The sequence below is a fragment of the Mastigoproctus giganteus genome, chromosome 4 (genome assembly GCF_048544385.1).
Source record: "Mastigoproctus giganteus isolate SK-2022 chromosome 4, ASM4854438v1, whole genome shotgun sequence".
NCBI classification, from domain to species: Eukaryota; Metazoa; Arthropoda; class Arachnida; order Uropygi; family Thelyphonidae; genus Mastigoproctus; species Mastigoproctus giganteus.
This window is the reverse complement of record NC_143578.1, coordinates 107,416,365-107,442,455: the sequence shown is the minus strand read 5'-3', so window position 1 is coordinate 107,442,455 and position 26,091 is coordinate 107,416,365. Positions and strand designations below refer to the sequence as shown.

At 37.4% G+C, this 26,091-nt stretch overlaps 1 protein-coding gene across 1 annotated transcript in view; it reads left to right on the top strand.

Moving 5' to 3' along the window:
- Window positions 1-26,091, top strand: part of ear (ENL/AF9-related super elongation complex transcription factor) — a 350,302-nt gene that overhangs the window by 315,719 nt on the left and 8,492 nt on the right. Inside the window, exon 5 of the mRNA XM_090371721.1 lies at window positions 4,853-4,957. Within this exon, the coding sequence (XP_090227847.1) occupies window positions 4,853-4,957 (105 nt within the window). The remainder of the gene's footprint in view (window positions 1-4,852; window positions 4,958-26,091) is intronic.

Genomic DNA, 26,091 nt, shown 5'->3' with positions numbered 1-26,091 from the left:
TTGGCAGATTTTGGTTCGATATAGTCTGCTGTCTTAGCCTTGATCTGTTCATCATGGGTGACCTGCTTGGAGTATACGCTCTTAGTGGCATAGTTCTCAGCTTTGTTGGCACATGTAAACACTCCCGGCGTGATAAAGCATCGATGCATGGGAGTGATATATATATACACATATATTCTTAAAAATTGAAAAGCATATATATTCAAGATTTTTAATTACTTCCATTTTCAGATTTATTTCAAAATTTATTACACTGTGATGCACATGAAATTTGAAAATTACAAGTGCTTCTCACAGAGTAATAGATATTGAGTGCTATTGTGTTCTTTGTTCTCTTCTTTATTATGCAAAAACAATAAGAAATCTTTCAGACTTCTCTTGTAAGACTACATATTTATAGAATGAGTGGGTGAGTAAAAACAAGTAACCTTGAACGATAAACAACACTTAAGTTGACGCTCTGTAGCAATGTCAGCAACTGCAACGCCACTCTTTGAGCAAAATAATTGCAAACACAGTGACAGGTTCTTATGCTGCAGTTACTCTGCAAAAACTGTAGAACATAAGAATATTCAGAAACTTTTGCAATAAAAGTTTGACTCTGTTTAAGAAGTTATAAAAAAAAATCTGATTTTTAATCATTGGTTAACATTTGTAAAAGAATAAGAGAAGTTTACCTTAATATGATACGTAGGGATTTACCTCAATATGATGATACTCTCCTGAAATTAAAACGAATAAAACATTAATGCAAAATATTACAAAAAAAATATTATTTAAGTAAAACTAAATGCAACTGGGCATAATATTTTTAAGAGTATAATTATCTATATAATCTTCTTTGTCCTCGCCTTCTTCCCACGTTCATATGGGGTTGGCATCCTAGTTTCAGAGGTAATGACAGATGTAATTATATAATTATTTATATAATATATGTATAAAAACACCTATGGTGTTTAAAGGAAAAAACTATGATAGTAGTATAACGGGCATCATTATATCTGTATTTCATATTGGGGTCATCATTAGGGTGCCTGCCCACCCATCGATGAAAGGCCAACAATCCTTGAAATGGTGCCGTCTGAGGGGAGGGGGGAGAATAAGTAACAGTAGTTTGTTGTTGTTTGGTTTTTAAGGAGCATTAGCAACTAAGGCCATATTGCTCCCGGTTATGCGGTTGTCATTCCCTGACCTTTCCGCATCCTCCGTATTTGGTGGTGACGGGCTCGAACCCCGGTTTAATCAAGAAGCGTGTGCTACGCACTGCTGCTCCTTCCCACCTGGCTACGGAGGCGCCAGATACAAACAGTAGTCTTTTGTATTAGTGAAGCATTACTTATTCTATTCGAGGTATGCAATACATGGTAACTCGTTGCGATGGATGAGCACAATATGAGATACAGATGTAATGATGCCCTTTATACTACTATCATTGTAGTATAAAGGGCATCATCATCATCACTCTTTTTCCTTTAAGAGTTGTTTATGGTGTTTTTACACCCATTTTTTTTTTTATAAAAAATATAAAAAAAGTTTAATGTAAATTTTTAAAAACAGAAGGAAGGAAATCGTTTTTTTTTTAATTAATTTTTAATGGTGTTCAATTTATATTTTAATTGTTTTCAATTTAATTTTTTTACTATAATCATCTTGCATTAATCTTTTATTCGTTTTAATTTCTGGAGAGTATCATACGGAAGTGTTCTATGTATCATATTGAGGTAAACTTCTCTTATTCTTTTACAAATATGGAAATCAAAGTAGAACGTATTGAGCATCATAGCTCTGGTTTATACTATCAAAACATTGGTTAATATATAACTTGGGTTCATTATTTTGGAGAGTCCCACTTGTCAGGTGATTGCCATCTCTACTATGTTTAAAAAATTCCACTATGCATGTGTTAGAGAATTCAGAAAAATATGAGCAGAGGGAACAATCATGAATAAATTTGCTTAAATCATGGAATTTTCATCACAATGTGGTCAGATATTTTCATGTAACCATAAACTAAAATGGTATTGTTGCTGCAATCCATTTATATATATATATATATATATTGTAAACTCTAAAATCTAGCACCCTTGGGGATTGAGAGTTGCTGAATTTTAGAGAAGTATGCTTAGTGGTTCAACAAATTTAGTGATTCACATTTAACTGAATATTAAGCACTAACAGCTGAACTTATTTATATCTGTAAACATTTACAATGGCTATGGTAGTAATGACAGTAAAAAATTTAGATAACAGTTTATTTCATTAAATGTAAACAAATGAAATAAAATTACAGCATATGTTGTTTGATGTACTGTATCAAATTTAAATGCATGCCTGATCACAGAGAATCTGTAACTATGCTTCTGAGAAAATATGCTTTGGAGAATAAAAAAATTAACTGTTTTTCTTAAGGAACAATTATAATGAGGTATGCGCAATCTTTATCAGTTTACATCACATTTTGATTTTAATAATGTATTATTGAAATTAAACTAATTTCAATTAGTAATAAAAGATTATAAAGTTTTGTTTTTTCTGCCATTATAATTTGTCATACAACTCACAAACTGTACGACTATTCATAATGGTGACAAAAATCTTGGTCGGGTGGAATTAAATCTGTTTGTGGGTTTAGTTAAGTTGCTGTTTTTGGAAGAGGTTAACCATAGATTTAGTGACGCATACATTTTTCCAGTTTTACCCAACTAAGGCATTTCTGAGAAAGAAATACCCCACACTGGGCAAAACACACACACCTGTTATAAAGTGATGTCAAACTGGTCACCAGCTCACATAAGTTCTGAATAGCCAACTGCATAGGTGTAATTTGCAAGAATGGTTCTTGCTAAGTTAAAAAGTTTACTGAATTTTTAAAGTACCTGATTTCATAGTTTGCTCTGTATAAAAAAATTATTCTGAAAATTAATCAGGAATAATGAATCATAAGGTGACTTTTATAATTTTAATAGTAGCAAATGAAAATACATTTATTTACATTAATTATTTAATTTAATTCTTTTAGAAATTTCTTTTCAAGATTGTACTTGGTTTTTTTACATATTAGATTTATCCTCCTCAAGAAAATGTCTTTTTCTTTTTTTCCCTTTTTTTCTAGTAAAAATCAGAAGGCAGTTTTATTTTTAATTAGTAATATGATGACTCAAGTTTCCATTTATACTCTCTGATGGTTTCTGGTCAGAGGAGTTAATAATGGGCATTTGGTAGTGTATAGATTCATTTGTGGGAAGATGGCAACAGTGACCACATACACTCACGAGCAAAATCATTATAAGCACCTCTGTATACATGAGTGATGGCATCCTGCAGCACCTAGGATTGACATCACTGACTGGCACAGCATGGGTAGTGCCTCTCAGTACGAAGCCCATGCAGTTGGGAAAGGGAAGGATGTAATTGAGTTTGAATAGGGAATGATTTGCGCTGCTAGGAAAGTGGGGCCAGCATCTCTGCAAATGCATACATTGTCAGCTGTTCGAGCACCGCCATAGTATGAAGGTGTGTTTTGCAGGAATGGTCCGAAGAGAGGGATGCAATCATCCAACATGCCAGAATAAGGAGACCACCACTGACAACAGTAAAAGTGAACAGTGGTCAGCACATGCTGTCTGGGACAACAGATGGCTCATGATTCCTCAGTTAATCACAGACTACAACCAGGGTGCACAGAGAAGCATCTCCGAGCACACCATCTAGCGGACACTTTTGTAGATATGCCTATGGAGTAGGCGACCTGTTTGTGTGCCATTGTTAACCAGCTGTCATTGACACCTCTGCCTGCAATGGGCACCGGAGAGCCTTTTCTGGACATTGAATGACTGGAAAAGAATCAGCTGATCTAATGAATCAAGGTACCAACTCTATCATGTCAATGGGCAAGTGCATATTCAACAGTGAGCAGCTGCAACCAGGTTGCATGGATGGACAAAAACAAGCTGCCAACATTGTGGTTTCAGGTATGTTTTCATGGACATTGCTGGGTCTCACTCATTGAACACACCCTTACGACTGGCACCTACATAGCCAGGTGGGCAGGAGCAGCAGTGCGTAGCACATGCTTCTTGATTAGACCGGGGTTCGAGCCCGTGACCACCAAATATGGAGGATGCGGAAAGGTCAGGGAAAGACCGCATATGCCCGGAGCAATATGGCCTTAGTTGCTAATGCTCCTAAAAACCAAACAACAACACCCTTACGACTATATTCTATCTTGGCATTGTTTTGGACCAAGTTTTGCCCTACTTGGTGACCATGTATCCAGATGGCACTGGACTCTCTCAGCACAACAATGTCCTGTGTCACAAGGCCTGCATTAGTGCAGGAATGGTTTTGAGGATTGTGTCCAAGAATATCACGTGCTCCTCTGGCCGACAAATTCCCCTGACATCATTCCCATTGAACATTTCTGGGATGCCCTTCTATCCAGCTGGTTCAGAATACCTGAGGACACCTTCTGCAGTCTCATTGAATCGATGCCACTGTAGATGCAAGTGGTTATCGTGGCAAAAGGTAGCCTAACATACTTATTAGGTATGTAGTCATAATGTTTTAGCTTATGAGTGTATATTACCCCAGAACCATGGCCAGTCGTAAATAAACTACACCTTAACGCAAATAGCAATGAAAATGATTATTGTAAATTGGGATATAGGGTCTGGAATTAAACTTTCCTTTTCTTATGTACTGTTAAGTCCAGGATTGAAAACACCATAATAGTCTTACAAATGTGGTGGATTATCAATTTTTTTTTTTTTGTTGTTGTTTTTTTTTTAATGTTGTCTGTATAAGTTTGATCCACATTTTCTCAGACTTAATAATTATTATTTAATTTACTTAGGAAGGAAATAAAAGTACCACAGTTCGTTCAAGTCAGCCCTTCACAGATATTTTTGGTACTCCAATTAAGGCTAAGCTTTCTCCAGAACCCTCTGGAAAAATCAAGGTATGTACTCAGATTAGAAGTGCATGCTCTATGCAGGGATTTCCCCTATTTCATTCAGAGTGCATTCTGAAAAGTGTGTAATGTTAATCATCTGGCAGGCATATTAGTATTAGCATTAGTTGAGCAATATGATGCAAGCAAACAAGCTTATATAGCATCAACCAAAAAAAAACTTACCGTTTCACCCATCCTTTATGGACATGTGCATATCTAAGGGCAGCACCTAGAACGTTTGTTCAACTCCACCTCGTATCTCTGAAGAATAGTAGCACTATAAGTGGGCCAGAAATGTGTCTTGTGTGTGTGTGTGTGTGTGTGTGTGTGTGTGTGTGTGTGTGTGTGTGTGTGTGTGTGTGTGTGTGTGTGTGTGTGTGTGTGATGTTCTGTTGTTATGTGCTGTTCTTTTGGCTACCCAGAAGGATCAGTCACCTGGACAGATGATTCTGGGTACTCATCCACACCACAGGACGGTGGACCAGTCCTGGAAAAACATGTACCATCGGAAAAGAGACTTTGATCTATTTGGTGTTGCCAGCAGGTGGGCCAGGATCGTCTGAGGGTGCATTCCAGAGAGAAGAGGAAGGAAAAAAATAATAAAATAAAAATAAAAAAAATAAAAAGGTTAGTGATGCAGGTAAAAAAAAAATTAAAAAAATAAGAAGTATAGCAAATTTAGCAAAAAAAAATAACAATAAATATTTAAAAAAATTTTTTTTAATAGCCTTTCTTTTCACCAGTGAAATTATTATTATTATTATTAGCCATATGGTGCAAGGAAGCCTGAGGCTTATGCTGCACCAGCCAAAAAAATTTTCTGAGTTACCCTGAGAGAGAGAGAGAGAGAGAGAGAGAGAGAGAGAGTCAGAAGTAGAAGGGAATAACCAAGAAACAGAAGAATGATGATATCCATCTCAGGACCCTAGGTGTGCCAAGCCAATACTCACCAGATGTGAGCCTCTGGGGTGAGTCTGGGCTTTAGAATCACTTATCTGGTTTTGGTTGGCTTTGGCATATAATCTGGCGTTTTTACCTGGCGAAAGACCTTATGGTCTTTCGCCAGGTAAAAATGCCAGATGCAAAGGCCTGCAGGGAAGAAAGATTGTCTGGAGTCTGAATTAGTTGATCCACCTGGTTTGGAGAGAAATTGGGGATTCCTCTCCAAAAGTTGATCTCTGAGATCCTCATACAAGTCGCAATCAAAAAGAAGATGGTACCAGTTTTCTTTGGCTCAACAAAAACATAGGTCAGTAGCTAGAAGCCCCAGTTGGTATAGCTTTTCATTCAGGGAGCCATGGCCAGTCACTAAGAAGGGGCGCCTCCATAACCAGGTGGGCAGGAGCAGCAGTGCGTAGCACACGTTTCTTGATTAGACTGGGGTTCGAGCCTATGACCACCAAATATAGAGGATGTGGAAAGGTCAGGGAATGACCACCACATATTCCTGGAGCAATATGGCTTTAGTTGCCAGGATTGTCTAGGGGTTTGTTGTTTGTTATTTGGTTTTTAGGAGCACGTCTCAAGGCTGAGAGAGAACCAAGGTGTTGTGATTTTGGTCATTGCAAACATTACCTCAGGGAGGAATATCTTCGTTACTGTGCCTTGTGTCCCCAGGTGCCAAGCATATTTCAAGTTCAAGAAATATTTCTGCGATTTATAGAGTGCTCTTCAAAGGTGATTAAAGTTATTTGTAAATTCTTACATTTCTCTAAAGTCTTATTTTTAAAACCGTTCTATACTTGAAAAGCCACAAGTTAGAACACAGAAAGGAAACCCACCTTTCTTTATCCATATTTCTAGGTCACTAATCAACTAACACTTTTACCGCTTGGCCTCCTAGCAACACTGCTCCTGCCTCCCCGTGGTTGGGCTGGAAACCTTTCCAGATAAGTCCTATTGCCAAGGGCTAAAAAGAGCAAACATGGCAACACACACCATATACACAAGAAAAACAAAAACCCAAAGAGACAGAAGACTGATCAGATGGAGAACCCCTGCCCGTCTTTCTTAATCTTCCACTCTTTAAGTAGTCAGCCTACGAGTAAATTGTCTCTCTTTGTCATACAGAAACATCTGGAGGGTATTGCAGGATCTCCCAAGATGGTGAAGAGACTGCAATTAGGAGACCTTTTAATAGAAACCACGAATCAAAGACATTCTGAAATGATTTTACAACTAACTAGCTTTGATGGCATTTCTGTAAAACTCTCTCTCACGCAACCCTAAATTCATCTAAGGGTATCATATCTAGTTGGGATTTATTAAATGTCAGAGAATGAGGAAGAAATAACCCAAGAACTGCAGGGACAGAACGTAATTGAAGCAAAAAGAAAAATGATTAAACAAGATAATCAACTGGCACCTACCAGAAATATTATTCTTACCTTCAATACACCAAACTTACCCTCCTCTGCAAAAGCAGGTTATTTAGTTTGTCGCATTTGCCCCTGAATTCCCAACCCTTTAAGACAAGGTGTTATAAATGCCAAAAGTATGGCTATTCTCAAACTGTACGTAGAGGAATTCCTGTCTGCCCCAACTATGGGTCCTCAGTGCATATACAAAATGACTGTACAGCTACAAAAATGACCTGTCCAAATTGCAAAGGTGACCATCCTGCATATTCCAAGACTTGTAAAGTGGAAAACCCAAAAAAAAATAGTAAAATACAAAGTTGAGAACAAAGTCAGTTACTAAGAAGCGAGAAAACTAGTTGCACCAACTATAAACCAAAATATTACCTATGCAAATGCTGTAAAAAAAATATCAAGCAGTCTCCGTTCAAACTGATGTCACAGTTCCTACTAATAAATCAATTTCTGATTGGGCTAGAAATGTCCTCTCTGAGCTACTACCAACTGTATGCAAGCAACAATCCAAGACCACAGACCAAGCAAATAATACTCCTCTGACAATACCAGCGGCATCTCCTCCTCCAGTGATTACTACCACATCTCGTATTACAAACTCAAATGCTATGAAAAATATACAGGACACAACCATGGACACAAGTGGTACATCTATACAGGAAGATCCTATTTTAGAAATCCATGTTGAAGAAGAAGAAATGGACACTGGTTGGCCAGTTTTCCTAAAAAAAGACAAACGAAAATTGGAACGTCATAAACCAGTGACCTTCAAAAAGCAGTCAGAATCAGTTCCATCAACTAAACACAAATAATGCCTTATATTTTACAATGGAACTACAAAGGCTTTCGTTGTAATATGGACGATATCCAAGATCTAATTAATCGTTATTCTCCTGTTGCCCTTTGTCTTCTTCAGGAAACGTACCTAACCTTGCGAATTTCTCCTTTGATAAAGAACTATTTCCTTTATCAAAGAGATCATAACACAGCTAATGCTGCCCATGGTGGTGTGGCAATCCTAGTAAATTCAAAGATCCCAACTAAACATATACCACTTTAAATGGAAATAGAAGCTGTTGCTGTTTGTATAACTCTCCATATTCCAATAACACTCGTATCAGTTTACCTACCACCAAACCTTATTTATTCACTCTTTAAAAGATCTTGAATACCTCTTCATAGAGATACCTCCACCTCCCTGTATATTAGGGGCCTTTAATGGGCACCATCCCTTATAGGGCACTACTAAATTAGATAGACAGGGTCAACTAATTAAAGCTATTTTAGAGGCACTAAATCTCACCATACTTAATACTGGTGCATTCACGCACATAACCCCAGGGGCTCACATCTGGTGAGTATGGGCTTAGCAAACCCAGGGTCCTGAGCTGGATATCATCATTCTTCTCTTTCTCAGTGATTCCATTCTCTCTCTCAGGGTAATTCTGAATTTTTTTTTTTTTTTTTTTTTTTTTTGGCTGATGCAGCATAAGCCTCAGGCTTCCTTGCACCATATAGCTAATAATAATAATACAGCTCCCAACTGGACACACCTCAGCAATAGCTCTCTCAATTTGTTCTCCAGTACTGGTTCTGATTAATACCATACAGTGGTATGTTATTAATGATCCTATGAGCAGTGATCACTTCCCAATTGTATGCAACCTATTAATAGCACAGACTCCTCTAGCTCAATTCTGCAGAAAATGCAAATTTGCCCAAGCAAACTGGGCAAAATTCCAGTCATCAATATCTTTTGATAAGGAAAAAACCTGTCTCCAGACTATTGATGATGTGAGAATACATCATGTCGCATCTCCTAAATGTGGCTAAAGACACAATACCACTATCAAATCCCCTGGGCCGAAAGCATTATAATTATTGGTGGAACGAGGAATGCACAAAAGCAAAAAAACAAAAAAATTAAGCCTGGAATTTATTTCGGCAATACCCAACGACAGCCAGGCTGATAAATTATAAGAAGTCAAAGGAAAAAGTATGTTTTATACAAAGGCAAGCCAAGAAAGAATCCTGAACTGTTTTGCATCAAGATTGACAAAAACACTGACACCAAAATAATATGGAAAAAAAAATTAGAGCTTTTTGGTAAGTTTCTTACCATACCTTCTCCAATCCTTTCCTCGAATGGGGGAATATTTATCTAGTCCTTTAGATATTGCAAATGCTTTGGGCAATGCTTTTGCCGAAGTCTCAGCACATTTAGCTTATATTCCATCATTCCAAAGAATTAAAAACACCACAGAACAACATTCTATTACCTTTCAAACTACCCTGCTTCTGCCATATAACAAACCTCTGTAATATTCTGAACTCTTGCATGCCATTGGAACAGCTCACAGTGGTAATGCCAGACCAGATGGGATCTGTTATGTCATGCTACAACATCTTGATGCCAGAGCTTTGCACCTCCTCCTGGTCTTTTACAACCGAATTTTTCTAGAAAATGTTTATCCAGCTTCTTGGCATCATTCTACTGTTTTGGCGTTCCTAAAGCCTGGAAAAGATCCAACCAATCCTCCATAGCTATAGACCAATATCCCTCTCAAGCTGCCTCAGCAAAATCCTAGAAAAAATTGTCCACAGTATACTCTTCTGGATCATTGAGTCTGAACAGTTAATGAGCCATAGTCAGTATGGCTTTCGTCAAAACAGGTCATGCTTGGACCTTATGGTTAAGGCTTTGTTAATCTTATGGTAATGCCTTTGTTAATCACATGGATCTTATGGTAATGCCTTTGTTAATCACAAACATCTAGTAATGGTTTCAATAGATATAAAAAGGGCTATTGACACCACCTGGTGGCATGGTATACTGAGAGATCTGTACTCTCTCAGCCTGCAGGGCAACCTTTGTATATTTGTGAAGAATTTTATACATACTAGGTCTTTCCAAGTTCGATACCAACATGCCCCTTCTGCAACTTTCATTCAGGAAGAAGGTGTTCCACAGGGATCAGTACTGAGTGACACTCTTTTTGTTCTTAGAATAAATTCTAACACTAAACTTCCAAATACTGCAAAGGCTTATCTTTATGCAGATGACGTTTCCATCTCCTGTCATTCCCAAAACATGAGATCAATTGAAAGACAGCTGCAGATATCACTAAATAAAATACAGCAATGGGTGCATCAACAGCTATCAACTTTCGCAGCAGAAAACAGTTGCTATCCATTTTTGTAGACAGCGCAAGTTTCATCTGGATCCTGAACTTAAAATCTCTAATATCTCCATCCCAGTCACTAATAACATCAGTTTTCTAGGATTAGTTATGGACAACAAGCTAAGTTTCTTAGAGAATATTAAAAAATATATGTATTGCCTGTCTAAAAAGGATAAACATACTTAGAGCACTATCTGCCCTGATGTGTGGTGCAGATTGTACCTCCCTACTTCGATCATACAGGGCATTAATTAGATCCCATCTTGAGCTCCCATCTGATTCTGCTAGAATAAGTGCATTACACTGTACTGGCTTGATCCAGTTCAACACAGTGCATTGAGGATTGCACTTGGTGCATTCAGAACATTGCCAGCACAAAAAGCCTTTACATTGATGCTCATGAGTTCCTATTATCTTTACATAGGAAATCACTATTGCTAAAGTACACTGTCAAGATACAAAGTTGTGCCTTGCATCCCATTCAGTCATACCTTTTCAATCCACCATTAGAAAACCTCTACAGAAATAAACCTAGCAAAGTAAAACCAGCTGGTCTTTGCCGCCTTAAACTAATGCAGGTTTGGAATATTTCCATCCATTCCGTACAACAGGTAGCAACTTGTACTCAACCACCGTGAGTTCCTCCAATACCGATCTGTGACATTACCTCTGTCAATAGGGAAAGAATATTTTGCAAGGTTTAAATATCAGACAACTTCATGCTATTCAAAATCAAAAATATATCAATTTTTCTCCAAAATACACAGATGGCTCTAAATCTAATTCAAATGTTGGAGCAGCTGCAGTGTTTCCGAATACCACTATTTCGGCATCCCTTCTGAATTCAGTATCTTCTCAGTCGACTTATATGCAATTAAATTAGCTTTAGAAAATCTCTGCTCTGACTGTTCTTTAAAATCTGTTATTTACATTGATTCCATCAGCCCAATCTTAGCATTATGTAATTCTTCAGATTAAGTTCACCCTGTTCCTGATGAAATTAGAAACTTGTTACTACAGATTGAAAAATGTCACCAACTAGTCACCTTCTGTTGGATTCCAGCACATTCTGGTATTTTGGGCAATGAACTTGTCGACAAAGCTGCAAAAAATCTAACTACCTTAGATTTAACGATTATCCCTGTTCCAGTATCAGACTATGCACAAATTGTTCATGCTGCATGCATATCAGAATGAACAAAAATCTGGCACTCTCAAACAAATAATAAACAAGATCCGAAAATTGGGTGCTCTAGTGTCCATAGATCAAGACGAGAAGAAGTAGTCCTTTCAAGGGCAAGAATCAGTCATACCCATCTTTATTTACTCACAGGAGATGATCTACCAGTGTCTACATTGTTATATAAATCTGACTGTTAAACACATTCTCATTGACTGCCCCTACAAGACAGAACTTCAACCCTGCTATCACTGGTAATAGCAGGGTTGAAGTTGATAAACTCAATAAGTTTAGAGGAAAATATTTCCATAATTTTTCAGCTACCTCAAGCAAACTGAGCTTTTTAATCATTTCTGATTTTACAAAAATTTTTCATTTCCTTATATTGTAAATGAATAGGCGCATTATAGCCATACCAGCTGTTACGGCATCAAATCCCCATAACAACAAGAACAACTGTGTCTTGTGGCGATGTATTTCACCTGATTTTCCAGATGTTGACCAGTTCGTTGTAACTGTGTTTTTCACGCTTTACATCTGCAGTGAGATTAAGCTCAATATCCAGAATTCAGGTTGGTATTTTCTTTTTGATTCTGAAGCAAGACCCTGCGAAAAACTAAACAAATTGAGCGGGAGATTTCCTGCAATTACCTGAATAGCTGCTGTGAAGACGGTCCTGAAGATTCGGTTGGTGGCCAGGATCAATCCTCTTTGAATGGAGTTGAGTTTTTGTTTCTCATTTTTATAATAACTGCACAGTGGAACCACACACCGGTAGCATAAGTGACGATGGGCAGCAATACTGCTTTGTGGTATAGCGATAGCGTTCTCTTGGACAAACCCCAATCACTTCGGGAGCTCTGAGAATGGAGGCAGAAAAATCTTTAACTTTGGTGCTGAGGTGTTGGAGGTGTGGGAAGAAGCAGAGTTTGTGGTCAGTGGTGACCCCTAAGACTCTTGCCTTTGTAACTAAGGACAGTTGCACACCCGAGATCTTGACTTGTGTGAGGGTCTCTGCAGTTCAAGTTTGTTCTCGAAGATCATCATTTTGGATTTAGCTGGATTTATGTGGAGCTTGTTTAACCTAGTCCAAATAGAGAGATTGGACAAAACGTGAGCATTAGCTTCCAGAGCAAAGTGTGTTTCCAGACACGATGATGGTGAGATTGTCTGCAAATGCTACAATTTTTGTGTTGTCAGAGGAGTTACCAAGCCAATTTTGGAGAACCATGTTCCAGACAAGCGGTCCCACAACTGAGCCCTGAGGAGAACCACGGTAGACAGGCCTTTTGAGCCGAAGAAATTTTGATTTTACTACTACGGAGCTCTCTGAAAAGTAGTTCTGGAACAGCTTGTACAAATTGGAAGGGCATCTGGTGGCACTTTCCCACCGAGCAATGTCAAAGGCTCCCTCAAAGTCGATGAAAATAGCTAGTTTGCATTTGGAGGTAGAGTTCTTCATGTGCAGGACCAGATCAAAGAGGGCCTCCTCACAGGAGCGACCCAGTGTGAAGCCATACTTGGATGGGGAAATTAAATCCTGTGAAAGGAACAAAGTGGTAACTCTGAGGGCCATTAGCCACTCTAATATTTTTCCAAGGTTTGCCAATAGTGCAATAGGTCTGAAGGACCGTGGTTCGATTAAGGGCTTATTTGGTTTTTTAATGAGCCGGAGCTGTTATTTTATTTATTGTTTGTTATTTGGTTTTTTTTAGGAACATTGGCAACTAAGGCCATATTGCTCCGGGAATATGCGGTGGTCATTCCCTGACCTTTCCGCATCCTCCGTATTTGGTGGTGACGGGCTCGAACCCCGGTCTAATCAAGAAGCGTGTGCTACGCACTGCTGCTCCTTCCCACCTGGCTACGGAGGCGCATGAGCCGGAGCAGTGCCTCTTTCCAACACTTAGGGAATAGCTCGTAGATGCTTGTTGAACAGAAGCAAAAGATGTGATGCCTTAATTTATAAAACCCGAGGATGAAGACATTTAATAAGGTCCATGCCCGGACATTTCCTGGGATTAATTTTTTTCAGTATAAATCTGACTGTTAAACACATTCTTGTTGACTGCCCCTACAAGACAGAACTTCAACCCTGCATTGTAAAGGAGTCATCTGAGGACTGAGAGTAGAAGTTAGCATTTTGTGCTCGAAGATCAGCATGTTTGGGAAGATCTTCCAATGGGTCATCAACTGGGAAAAGATTAACCAGAATGAGATTGACAGAGTCAAGCCAGTTGGTTGACTCATTTGTTGCTACGACCATAGACCCCAAGATGTCTGAGGTAATGGTCTTCTCCCTAGTAATTTTGTAGAGGAGCCCCAGGGATTCGCATTGCCAGAGTCCTTAACAAAGTTGGTCCATTTTTCTTTTTTCCTGCTTGCTATTGCTTTTGTGTACTGATTCTTTTTAGTGATGTCCAGCATTATAGAGTCATGCAATATATGGAGAAGGCCATCCATGATGCCACTAGTACTGTTTCCAGGCATGATGGATATCTTTATGCAGTTTAATGAGTTCCACTGTCCACCAAGAGCAAGCCCTGCGAGTGAATGTCTTCTTCCTGGCTGATATGTATGAGGCTTTAGTTAAGGATTGCTGAATGAGATCACATAGTTCAGTAGCCAAACCAGTGTCAAGATAGTCCAGCATGGAAAATGGGAACTTGTGCTCAGTTGATCCATCAAAGGCTGCCCAGTCAATTGATTTTGTGGAGAAGTGGACAAAGTCAGGCATTCTGGAATAAGAGGGATGGACTGAACTGGCAGGAACGACATGAAATAGGATGACCCTATGATCACTTGGCGTCCATTCGGGGATAGTGGCCCAGTCAATGATCTGGGACCTCAGATCGTTGGTGGTGATAGTAATAAGTATGTTAAATTGCCCAGTAGAACTGCAGTAAGTGGGGAGTTGGTTGGGTTGATTGTGGACTGCCAGATTCCGGGTGAGAATAAATGTTTGTCTAGTTCTGCCTTGAATTTATATAAGCTATAAAATTCAACAACAACAGATGGAAGTCTGTTCCACCAATCAACTACCTGTTGGCTAAAGGCAAACTTCCACACATCTATTCTGCAACTGTCTTTCCTCAATTCGAATCTATGTCCCCTCAGGTTACTAATCTGAACAAGCGGAAGAATCCCTCAGCATTGAGAATGCTCAAACCATTCAAGGCCTTATACACCCCAATCAGATCACTCGCAGATGCCTAATCTCCAGTTGCTGCAACTTGCAGAACTTAAGCCTTTTTTGGTAAGAGCATCCCCTTTGTTCCTCTCACCAATCTCGTTGCCCTTCTTTGTATTCGTTCTAACAACCCTACATCCTTCCTAAAATGAGGCCTCCAGACCTGTTGCAATACTCAAGGTGGGGCCTTACCATTGCCTTATACAAGGGGATAATCACCTCCTTATCTCTGTTAGCAAAATTCCTATATTTCATTGACAAGACTCCACGACCTGCTCTGGCAGTCCCTGTCTGCACTGCTCAGAGAATTTCGTATCTGACTGCAGAATTATCCCCAGGTCTTTTTCATTCTCCACTTCCCTGAGTGTAGTACTACCCAGTTGGTACGTTTCTCTTGGGTTACTGCTACCCATATGCAGTACTTTGCATTTGTCAATGTTAAACTTTAGTTGCCACGTCTCAGCCCATCTGCCTAACTTTTCTAGATCCTGTTGCAGTAGCATACTGTCTTTGCTGTTATTAACAACCCTGCCAACCTTTGTATCATCTGCAAACTTGGACATTAAGCCTGATATACCTGCATCGATATCATTGATGAATACACAAAACAACAATGGGCCCAGCACCGAATTCTGGGGGACTCCACTAATAACATTAGTCCACAAAGAGCAGTGTCCATTTATTACCACTCTCTGTCGTTTCCCAATGAACCATCCCTTTATCCATTATAGCAACTTGCCCTTCATGCCATGTTGCTCCAATTTGTACAGCAGTCTTCCATGTGCAATAGTATCAAAAGCTTTCCTGAAATCCAAGTACAGTAGACTCAATTTTCCATGATAGATGATAAAAAAAAAAAAAAAAAAAAACGGATAATTGATTTTCCGATTAATCAAAAAATACAGAAGTCCCTGACATGTGTAAGAGATACGTTCCAGGACTTCTTACGTAAGTCGAGTTTTTACGTAACTTGGGAATCACTAATAACATATTGCTACTATATGATTATTGACAAATCTGAATTCGACACGATACTTGTTAATGTTTGACCATTTTCATACATCCTTATTATTTTAATTTTTTCTGATCCAAACCGATATAAAAAAAAAAAAAACATAAATAAATTTTAAGAATCTTCTCTTCTCTTCTTTCCTGTTTTTTTGCTTGTTACTCCGTATCTCTCTTGTGCAATTTGTGCGTGCGATGATCATCGTTATTGATTGCTTATTATTATTATTATTTTTGTTTGATTGTTGTAAATTTTATAATCCTAAAAAAAAAATTGAGTGAAAAAAAATTTACATAAGTCCGAAGTTGTGTAAGTTGGGGACTTACTGTATCGAAAAATGTTCAGCAATCTACGTACAAAATATGGCAATAAATAAAAAATGAAAAAACTTGCCACGCACTACTCGCGTGTCCAATATGATGCTTCCCTTTATTTTTTACAATGTTGAGTACGGTTTGGTCACAAACATTATAATGGTTCATTAAAGATTTAACAGTTGCACCATTTTCAAACTTTTGAATAATTTCAAGTTTTTGTTTAACTGAAAGTGCAACTCGTTTGTGTTTACCCATCATTTTTGCGATTTCTAAACAAAAAAAAAATTTTTTTTTACTATAAAAAAAAAATTTTAACATCCCTGACATAACAAAACAAAATTTTGACTTTTTGGGTTCAACAGAATACAACAATCGACGCAACACACAGAAACAAACTAAACATCTCTTTTCTCGTTTTTTTTTAAATTTTTATTTTATTATTTGGTGTCTTGATCTGTCCCTGATAAATCCGTGTTAATCTCATCCTGATAAATCGAGAGTCTGCTGTATATGATATCGAAATTATGTTTTGCATCCAGTTCCTTTGTGACCACATCGTAGTATCCAATCAAATTGGTCAGACAAGACCTCCCCTTAACAAACCCATGCTGTGTCCGAACTATTACTGCAGTCTTGTCAAGATGATCCTGCAATGCTTCTCTAACCATTGACTCCATTATTTTGCCGGAATAGTAGTTAAACTAACAAGTCTATAATTATTTGTAACCCTTTGAACTCCCTTTCTGAATTGTTAATATTTTTGCAAATCTCCAGTCCATGGGGTCCTCCCCCTGAATCTAAGGATGGGATGCTCTCATAATTAGGGTTAAGTGTTTGCTTACTTCCCTCGCTGCCTCCTTCAATATAACTGGATAGATTTCATCCATCCCAGGTGCCTTTTTTATGTTTAACTTCAGTAATTTCTTCTCCACTTTGCTCTCCATTATTACAAAATCGTTTAGCTTTAGTAGCATTTAGAGTTTAGTAAACTTCTGTCCTCTCCTTCCTTACAGAATTTCTCATGTACGAATGCAGATGCAAAATACTCATTCAGTTTATCAGCTATCTGAGAAGGATCATCAACAGTCGAATCATCAATATCAAGTGGACCAGTCTGATTCAAAGTAAAGAAGTCTTTGTTGTTTTTCTTTGCATCCTTTTCCAAGGATTTCTCGTAATCAGCCTTCACTTGCTGAACTTCCTTTGTGACTTGATTACAGACTAGCTTATATCTACCATAAGCTTCTGTATCGCCTCATAATTTTAATTCATCCCACACATTTTTCTTCTCTGCCACAAGTTTCATTAGTTCATGTGACATTCATTTAGTCTAAATCTTGAACAGTATTTCTTAGTTGGTATGAAAAGCCTAGTAGCTTCCAATTCTTTGAATGCTTCCCATTTTGAATTCACTATTGGTAACATCATCAGTTGGTCCCACCGTATAGAATTTAAAAACTGTATGAGACCACTGTAGTCATCTTTACGAAGACAAAAACCCTTCCGTTTACCCTTGAAGGTAGTCACAGCTGCAAGTAAATCCCACATCAGTACACTGTGATCACTGTCTCCTAGTGGTTCCTTTATCTGCAAATTGTTAATGCCTGAATAATCACTGCTGATAATCAGATCAAGCGTATGACTCCATCTGGTTGCCCCCTCGAACATGTAGAAAACAATCCTCCAATAAATCTACAAAAGTCTTGCTAGCTTGCAAGTGACCAATCCATAAGTTCCAGTCAATATCTGGAAAGTTAAAATCTCTCATTACAAGACATTCTGATTTCTGACTCACTCTATTTTTCTGCACAATTGTTCATTGTACACATCAAAGGCATTAGGCCTATAGCACACTCCTACTATCATTTTTCCTTTCCCAGTGCTTATGTCACAACAAACGGACTCAACATTGCACTTCCTTCGATTGATGCCATACTCTACTGCAGCATTTCCCAAACTGTGTTCCATGAAATGTGAACAAGTGTTGCGTGAAAAATTGTAATTAATAATTTAAAAAATAAAATAAATAAATTTTGCATATTTGTAGCATACACCACTTTTGTATCATTAATTTTAAAATTTATTTTATTATTATTTTTTGTGGTTATTAATATACTGGCATAGAGTAATAATCAAATAGACCGCGGAACACTATTTTGGTGAGAAGTATACTTCACTATTTGTCATTACCTCTATGCATACCTAACTATTTTGCATAGAGAAGTATGCATAGAGGTAATGACATCTATGAAAAAGTAGCAATGCAGTGATCTAATATGCCATTTGTATGCGATTTAGCCTGGAGTACATGGATTGAAGGAGAGGGGGAAGCAAACTGATATCATAACTAAACTCACTTCCTTGTCTAAATTTTTTTTTGATAATTATGAGTATTTAGAAATACTATTATTAAAATAAATGACCATGGATTTGTTGGTGAAAAAAAGGAACTTTAATACGAGAAGCAAGTACTTCTAGTATTCCAACTGTGGTTGATGAAAATGAACACAATATTGTCACACTTCAAAGTGAGGATGAACAATTGCAGCCTTTTGTTCCCCAAAAATCCAAAGTGAAAAAACAGGAACTAACTAATAAAAGACCAAAACAAAAGTATGATGACAGTTATTTGAATTTTGTCTTTACATGTGTTGGAAATGAAGATGCTCCTGATGCACAGTGTGTCGTATCTAATAAAATATTAGCAAACAGTTCTTTGGCTCCCGCTAAACTTGTGTTCCGTAAATATATTGTGAGAAGAAAAGTGTTCTGTGACTAAAAAAGTTTGGGAAACACTGTTCTACCGAATGAACGTTTGGAAGAGGTTAGGCCAATAGCCTAATTACCCATTTGATTGTAGCCATTTGTTGAATAGTATGATTGCAGCAATACAGGTATTTGTATTGTTACAGTCATGCTATCATGTTACTCTGTTATGCTTTGTCGCAAATTACACATGCAGCCCTATCAGATCTGCAAGAAACGACAGTATCCATGCATAATATGCATCGAAACTGACTTGGCTCAGGATCTCAACGAGTACAAGCGCGAGATGGTAATACTGCACATTCCATTTCACAATGAGAAAACAGAGTTTCTGTCAGAAATGAAATATGTCAAGATCTATGACGACAGCTCATACTAGATCATAAATTGTATGAATCAGACTTGGACATTCGCAGAACAATTGAAATATGTAAGACAATGTGTCAAGACGACGATGACGTTGGCCCTGACATAGCATGCGGTAATGAGCTGCATAGCCTTGTAATGTGACTGCAACAAGACCCCTTTATAAACTTTTAAAATCATCCAAACAGCGAGATGAATGAGGATCTAAAGCTCGCCACACTCAACCCACTCAGCGCGATTGCAAAGAAATGCGAAAATTTGATGACCAACGAGGACTTCTGCAACTTAAGGAGAATGGCCAATGACAAGAAAAAGATTTTACTCGTACATGTAATTTTAAATCTGTTATCTCCCAATTGCATGAACCGATTCAAATATTCTTGACTGGCTGAGCTGGTTGCAGAAAAATGTTTATGATTTGCCTCTCGGTAGAAATATACAACTGCTTCAGTAATACAGACAGGTACTGTAATGCCTACATTACATGTGCTTCGACTGATAAGGCTGAAGCTCATGCAATGTAATGATCTTGGATGTGCTCAGAGCTGGCATAAAGCAGCTCTGACCACATCCAAGATCATCCAAACCTAAAATGTCTGTTGTCTTCACCATGCTTCATCCATCAACATGTAATAGCTCGACTCCTAGTATATGGGATTTCATAAAATTTTATGTTTAGTGACCCTTTTCAAACAGTTTGTTGAGCCATCCTAAATTTCATTAAAATCAGACCAAGTGAAATCCAGCAATTATTATTTTTGTCCACCCACCTGCATTTAACACCTTAGTTACCAGTGAATGGATTTTCATGAAATTTAAATTTAGCTGTTGGAAAGATTTATTGAGCCACCCCACATTTCACTAAAATCAGGCCAGTAGAAATCTGGCAATTTTTATTTCTTTGTCCATTTGTATTTCATGATTTTTTTTTATATATATATTTGGTTCTTTTAGAAATATTTGTTGAGCATCCCAAATTTAATTAAAATTGGGCAAATAGAAATCTGACCGTTATTTTGTTTATTCATACATATTGCATAGCCTATCCATATACCATATATTTCAGCTGAAGCACAAATGTTTTCAGTTGACATATAAAAATCGTTGTGTGTGCGCGCATGTGTTGGTGAAAATCATGAAGTATTACTATTCTAATGCACTTGAAATGTAATGTACTGCATATATGTTGAATTATATAGTTCATATAAAATTTATACCTGGACACCTATATATGAAATATATCAATGTATAGTTTATACTGTTGTCAGGTATTAATTATACATTGGATTCTATAAAAAGATTAATTTTTTGTAAATATCCTTTTTCATTCAGTGATCTCAGTTATGCATTTCTCACTAACAGTGTAACAATATTACATTCATTGTAAAATTCTAAAATTTTACAATGCATGTAAAATGCAAAATTCTAAAATTTTACAATGCATTCTCAATTAATCTCTTTGATACACATGATATCCTGATTATCATATTTCTATCTTTAGACATGCTGTGCTTAAGCGTGATTTCAAATGAGCTTATCTTATTTAAACTTATTTTCTTGTATTATCAGTTGCACAAGTAGAGATCTCCTACAGTTTGAAAAAGAGAAAGAGAGAGAAGAAAAAAAAAGTTTTTTTCTTTTGAATTCCAAATTTTTTGAGCATTCAATAAATTTAATCATTAGACCGTGGAAAGAATATTTTTACAAAATATTCTTTCCGTGGAATTCCTAGAATTAACTTATTTAACTATCTTGTTATATTTTTATCTGTCTTTTAGTACAGCTACTCTGGCGATAATGCAGAAGCTTTCATGATCGCTCTCTCTAGCTAGTTTAAGTACATATATTTATCAATCCCTCTTTTTTTTATTATTATACTTTTTAGCTACTATGTTTCTTTTTTCTCATTACTGGGTTGCATTTTTGCAAGCCTTCTTATCCACCCACTCACTCATTTGTATTTGTTACATATGTTAAGCATTCGAACATTGTTTAATAAAAATAGCATATATATTCTTAGCGACAACACGTGCAAAAAAACAAGGTATTATTCACTTATAGACAATTTAATACAGGTGCGGTAATTAATATAATTAATAGAACACTCAAATCAATATTTTCTCTGCAATTAAGTATCGATATTACATACAGAATAACTTTTTTTTTTTTTTTTTTTTGCTAAGCCTGCCTACCTACACTACCTGCTCTTTAGCTGCTCTCCTCACACTTGTGAACTATCTTTATGTATTAGTAATATGTTATCACTTCTCCAGTCCAAAGGAACCTTTCCCTGAGTCTAGTATATATCGTAATTAATCTTAATAGCAAACACTCTGACATTTCCCCCCCCCCAACACTACTGGTTAACTTGACTTTGGACTTTTTCTAATAAACAGTCCTGTAATTTCACTATCACTAATTCCATACTACTTAGCTACATTCACACAATTTTTTCCACCATGAGGTGTAACACACTGTATACTCTATTCTTGTAGCTCTACCTTCCCTTACCCTAGTTTTCCAATAAGTTTTCTGAGATTGTTATATCACTTAATTTAGAGTATTTGGACTCCCTACTATTACTCTGTGCCTCACACAGCCTTTAAACTGTAAATATCATTGCAAAGTACCGTGGACCCCTATTTTACGATTAGTTCACTGTACAATCAAATCAATTTACGATGGACTCTCCCTAACAAAATACCTTTCACTATACGACACGTGGTAAACACCAGTCATTGTGATCATGTTTCCGAATTGAATTTTAATTCTATTAAATGGCGATTCTAATAAGCAAAATTAGGAAGAATATTATCCACAAGGTATAAAAGTAAAGATAACAAATTTACACTTGATTACATTACCAATTAACAAAATTAAATGATACGTGAAAATCAGAATAATATTTTTCACAGGTTAGCAAAATAAAATAAATTTATGCTTACGTACATAACTTAATTAATACATACTGCAATCAATATGTACATACTAACTAGATGGTATTTCTGTTCACTGACATTTTTTGGGGAGAGGGGTTGTAAAATTTAAAACAGTAAAAAAGATAAGCAATCAGTTACACGCACAAATTGCAACTAACATGATATGTGCAAATGAAATATGGAATAACGAGTTTATGAACCTTAAAAATTAGGAATGAAGAGAAGATTCTGAAAATTTGTTTTTTTTTTATGATTGAAGATTTCATGGAAGGGGAAACGCATTTCACCATAATGATGTAAAAACCCACAGAATTTCAGCTATCGGGTATTATCGCAAATGCAAAAAGATCAAGTTTACTACCCGTTTATAATAGATGGCATTAACAGAAAAGACCAATCAACCAGAAAGTGCAAATTGTTTTTATTATTTTATGGTAGTGACCTACAGAAATGTGTTTTAGAAAAATATCACAAAGCCATTCAAAATTGGTTCTTATAACTTAACACCTGATAACGATGAAAGTGTAGTGCATTTTAAGGATTTGATTTTTTTTTATATATATATATATAAATTAAAGCGGTTGATTTCACTAACCAGTGATCATGTTAACTGGCGCCTACTTATTTCACTTTATGACGGAATGGGCTTATGATTGTCTCCAACCAGGCCACGTGGTCCTTTCTCTCAGCCAATAGCAACCTTTGTAAACGTGTTGGTCGCATGATTTGTTTTTGCATCCTTTAGTTGAAGTGATTTTTTGTGTTGTACTTTAAGTTAAGTTCTTTAACAATGTGCTTTAACCATGTTATTGGGTTCACATTACGATATTTTCACAATACGATGGTGTCTCTGGAATGGATTAATATCGCAAAGCGGGAGTCCACTGTACTTCTAGTTTATCTTGCATTTCTGTTGAGCTTTCTATAATTCTTCCACTTTGAAGGGCTTATCTGATTTGTCCCCACAGATAGCACAGTTGTAGACCCACTGTCCTTCCCCACACAGGGTGGAAAAAACCTTAAAATCCCACCTGTGATGTGAGAAAAAATTTTTATGAGCCTCTTTTCACATTGTGTCTGAGTTGGTTGCTCTCAGGTGAGGAGAGTATAAATTTTTGCCTAGAAACTTGGGTTTTTTGTATATCAAACAGGCACATCAACCGTAGAACACGTGTAATTGATAGACAATATATATATATAGTGCAATATGGCCTAAGGTGCTATTTTATTTATTTATTTTTTTTAAATGAAAACCCCAAACACAAGAGGTAGCAGAACCTCTAATACTTAGTACCATGCATGGGTTGAAGGTTGAGAAGACAAAATAAGGCATCTCCGTAGCAAGATGGGCAGGAGCAGCAGTGCATAGTACACACTTCTTGATTAGACCGGGGTTCAAGCCCGTGACCACCAAATACGGAGGATGCGGAAAGTCAGGAAATGACCACCGCACATCCCCGGAGCAATATCGCCTTAGTTGCTAATGCTCCTAAAAACTGAAATAACAACAACAACAAGAAATAAAATATTTGTTGACGTTAGACTTGAACTACTGTAGACTGTAATTTTCAGGAAATACGTATTAAGGTTGTTCCAGAAAACGGCAGTTGAATGAATAAATGAGGAAGATGAAAAGTTGGTTCTGTGAGTTTGAAGTTGGACAGTAAATGTATGTTGGCTGATGGCGCCACGTATTAGAACAATTTTGAAAGAGAGAGTGGAAATTATAGAAGCAATTTCAAAAGAACAGTGCCCATGGATGTATCTGTAGAAAAGGCATGCAGCAGAAACAGTATGTCTATGAGACAGAGAGTGGTGAGACTCTATTAGAGATGAGTCATTAATTAACTAACTTCCCTCTTCTGAATGGAATCTAGAAATCTAGAAGTCTAGAGAGCTGTTGGGATCACCGCCCCCAGATGTGGGAACAATATTCCATACTAGGGCAGATTTGCAATTTGTGCAGAGTGAACAGCTGTTTGGAAGAAAAGTAATGCCGAGAGTGAAAGAGAAAACCAAGTTTTTTAGATGCAGAGGAAGCGATATTTGTAATGTGCTTGTGCCAAGTGAGATTAGAAGTCAGGGTAATCCCCAAAAGAGATATCATTTTGCCTAGAAATCACAGTGTCACCAAAGATAAGCATAGGAGCAGAAGAACCCTTTTTGTGAGATAGAAGACAGGACTGAGTTTTAGAAGGATTCAAATCAACTAAGTTGTCTTTGTTGGAGAATTTTTGTCCCACTGTGACAAAGCAAGCTTTATCAAACTGGAAAGTGGAATGCAATCCATTAGCAAAACTATGGATGGGATTTCCAATCAATGGAAGAAAAGGTCATTATTATACAAGAGGAAAAGCGTGGGGGAAAGAACTGAACCTTTGGGGACACCAGCATTAGTGGAGAAGTTAGAAGGCAGAGAGAGAGAGAGAGAGAGAGAGAGAGAGAGAGAGAGCGAGAGCCATCTATCATCACACTCAGTGAGCGATCAGAGAGAAAACTGGATAATCAATTACAAAAAACAGTTGGCAAACCATAAGATGGAAGCGTGTTTAGAAGACCTTTATACCAAACACGATTGAAAGCCTATGAGATGTCAAGAGCAACTGCTTGGGTTTCACCAAACTTTTCCATTGAATTTGTCCATAAGTGGGTAACACAAGACAGAAGATCACCAGTGGATTGACACTGACGGAATCCATACTGGCGATCATTGATCAGACAGAAGGTTTCTAAATAATTTAAGAGTTGGCCATTAATTGATTTCTCTATTACTTTAGAAGGAGTAGAAGTAATTGAAATGAGACGATAATTGGATGGGGGAGGGATTTCTCACTCTTTTTAGGAACTGGTTGGAGCAAATTTCCAAGCAGAAGGAAAAACACCTTTTGAATAAGAAAGTGAAAAGAGGTGGCAAAGAACAGAGAAAGTTCAGGAGCACAGGTTTTGAGAACAAGTGGAGAAATACCATCAGGACCTGGAGCTTTCTTAGCATCAAGATTTATCAAAATCCTTCTGACATCCTTTTGATGGAAGACTACAGGAGGCATTTAATTGAGCGTGTTGGGAACGGTGGGAGGTGTTTTACCAAGATCATTAATACATGAGTTGGAAGAAATATGGAATGCTAGCAGGCCATCTTTATCCTTGGCCAAAGTGACAACAGAACCGTCTGGTTTTGACATAGGTGGGAACAGAGATGAGCAAAAGTGGCAGCCAATAAATAGCTTTAGCAAGAGACCAGAATGCTCAGCTACCATTAATGCAAGAAGCAAGTTTTCTACTCTTAGCCTGTTCAAAATCTAGTTCAAAATCTAATTGTTCCGAGCTTTGGTGTAGGCAGAAAATGAAACTGAAGATTTGGAAACAAACAAATTACAATATGCAACATTTTTCTCTTGAACAGCCTTAGTACATTTATTGGAAAACCAAGGTTTAGATAAAGAATGAGATTTTAAAGGGGAGTGTGGGTTAAAGGGGCTTAGAGGGGAACAGGTATCCTGTGTGTTATCAGACACTCAGTCTAAAACACTGATGGATCCAATATCTTTCTATTACAGAAGATTTAGGAGAAGTCCAGTCGGCCGGCCTCCCTAAAATCCACTCATGCAAACCTTCTCGGTGGTAAGCCCTGTTACGTCACTTAGGTGGCAACGAACATGTAGTAGAGTGGTTCTCTTCAAGACGCCTGGTCACTTTGAAGAGGAAAAGACCAAACCATCCAACATGTGACAGCACGACAAAACAAATGGCCCTCAGTCCCCAGTGGCTTTCACTCCCCCTCTTACGGCAACGAGAGGATCAGAGTGGAAGCAAAGGGTG